A 2,397-nucleotide genomic window follows, 5' to 3' on the forward strand; every position below is an offset into this window, starting at 1 on the left:
TTTTGTTGTCAGCCATGATTTTGCTATTTTTAGGTTTTATGTACAACTTTGCTGAGTTTAGTTTTTTTAGCTACAGTTTTACCATTTTTAGCTTTTATCTTTGATTATGCTAATGTTAGCTTTTAGCTACTATTTTGCAAAGTTTTGTTTTCAGCCACAGTGTTGTTATTTTTAGGTTTTATGTACAACTTTGCTAATTTTAGTTTATTTAGCTACAGTTTTGCCATTTTTAGCTTTTATCTTTGATTATGCTAATGCTAGCTTTTAGCTACAGTGCTGCTATTTTTAGCTGATGCATTCGTGTACCTGTTCAATGTATAAAATCGTGCTCTGAGACACTGACCTGATTCGGTCCTTGGTTTTAGAAATGGTCTCGTTGTCCTTTTTCCAAAAGATGAGCGGAGGAGGCGTTCCCGCCACGCGACACTCCAGCCTGATGGGGATCCCCTCAGGAATCCCCATGTTCTGCAGCTTCTCCACAAACTGGGGCGGCTGCTTCATCTCTTTCTCTGAGGCAGAGACGACACTGGTTCCACAGATAGAATCGGACAAACCGCACGCGAGCACACAACTTTTATTTAACCCTCACCGACAACTTTCAGCTCCAGATTGAAGGAGCTCTGCCCGGCTTTGTTGCTCGCGATGCAGGTGTACGTGCCGGCGTCATTCTGCGTCAAAGGGTCGATGACCAGGGAGTGGACGCCGTTCTCCCGGACCAGCATCCTGTGGAGAAGGTCTGGATAGATGGGCCTCCCGTTGACCAGCCACATCAACTCTGGGCTGGGCAGGCCGCTCACCTGAAACATAAAATAAAAGCAATGAGACGAAAACTCTTCGTTATTCGAGCTTGTTTGATATCAACTGTCAGGAGATTTTTGGTCAAGGTTTATGGATGTTTTTATCTACAATGGCTGAGAATGTTAACTGCCCATGAACCATATGTTTGAGTTAACAGAGTTATTTTCTCTCTCAGAAAGGGCTGAACGTGGAGTTGATTTGATCCTGCATGTGCAGCTGGGTGGTCGAGGTCATCAGTGTCTGCCTGTCAGGGTTGATAAGATTATAAAAACAAGCGTCGCACGCTGCCCGGTGCAGATTCTTTTACTGGAATGGACTCGTACACCTGTGTGACCTGTTGTGAAAGTCTGCACCTGCAAGTAAAATCTGTTTAAAAAAAAATCTTCTCGTGTCCTCGAGTGCGACGACTTTGAGTGAGTAAGATGAATAGAGAATATTTTTATCCAACATTAAACATGACGACTTACTTTACAGTCTAGTCTGCAGAGTTTCCCCTCGTGAGCCATCATGTCCCCCGGAGCCTGGAGGAAGTGAGGCCGGAAGAAACGCTCCTGGGTTTGTTCACCTTCCACCTCCTGAATGCGAGCTCGCACCCTGACAGGAAGTACGGGTCACAGGACACAGACAGAGACGCTAATCAAATTCTTAGTTTTCTACTTTGACAGGGATTACAGAGCAGCGAACAAACCTTACATCCAACTCTTTTTAGGATTCACAAATGGCTGCTACGTTTAGGACCATCACATCCTCCTGTTATCAACTGCCGCCAAAATGGAAACAAAGTTTTTGCTCGTGTCTCTACGGACAAAACTTTATGAAACTCTCAGAAAATAATGATTGGATGAACATCAACAACTGATTGACTATTGGAGCCACCCTGATTCAAGATGGCCACCACTGCTAATTGGCATTAGCTAACACAAACCTGGCTGTAGTTCCGTCATATTTACAGAAATTGAGCTAAAATCTGGAGTGGTAGTAGCTGAGAGTCGTTCCTGACACATACGTCTGAGCATTAACACATATGGTTGTTTTAAAGGTTTGACCCTAACGACTACAACTCTGCGATTCCTCAACATGAGATGATCTTAGTTTATAACTCTGGCAGGTGATCTGCAATATTTCAATATTTCTTAATATTTCTTTAATGAGCTTAACCTCTGATCCCCTCTCTGTACTCTCTTCCACCTGCTTGCTGCTCTCATACATTTAGTGAAGTCAATTTATTTATAAAGTACATTTTCTGGAGGGCGGTCATCGTCCATTGCTGCAGTTGTTATCGTCAAGGTGCTAACAGAACCACATTGCTAACAGGACCATGCTGCTAACAGAAACACACTGCTAAAAGAACCAAATTGCTAACAGGATCACATTGCTAATAGAACCACATTGCTAAAAGGACTGTGCTGCTAACAGGACCATGATGCTAACAGAACCACATTGTTAACAGGACTGTACTGCTAACAACCACACTGCTAAAAGAACCATATTGCTAACAGGACCACACTGCTAAAAGAATTGAATTGCTAACAGGACCATGCTGCTGACAGAGCCACACTGCTAAAAGAACCAAATTGCTAACAGGATCACGCTGCTAAT

General features: G+C 43.3%; 1 protein-coding gene across 1 annotated transcript in view; it reads right to left on the minus strand.

Annotated features, from left to right (window-relative positions):
- mypn (myopalladin) overlaps window positions 1-2,397 on the minus strand; it is a gene marked incomplete in the record, with an annotated part of 39,065 nt that overhangs the window by 2,989 nt on the left and 33,679 nt on the right. Inside the window, 3 exon segments of the mRNA XM_037677848.1 lie at window positions 344-509; window positions 590-797; window positions 1,266-1,392. Of these exon segments, the coding sequence (XP_037533776.1) occupies window positions 344-509; window positions 590-797; window positions 1,266-1,392 (501 nt within the window).

Source organism: Nematolebias whitei, chromosome 1 (genome assembly GCF_014905685.2).
Source record: "Nematolebias whitei isolate Nwh7 chromosome 1, NemWhi1, whole genome shotgun sequence".
Taxonomy (NCBI): domain Eukaryota; kingdom Metazoa; phylum Chordata; class Actinopteri; order Cyprinodontiformes; family Rivulidae; genus Nematolebias; species Nematolebias whitei.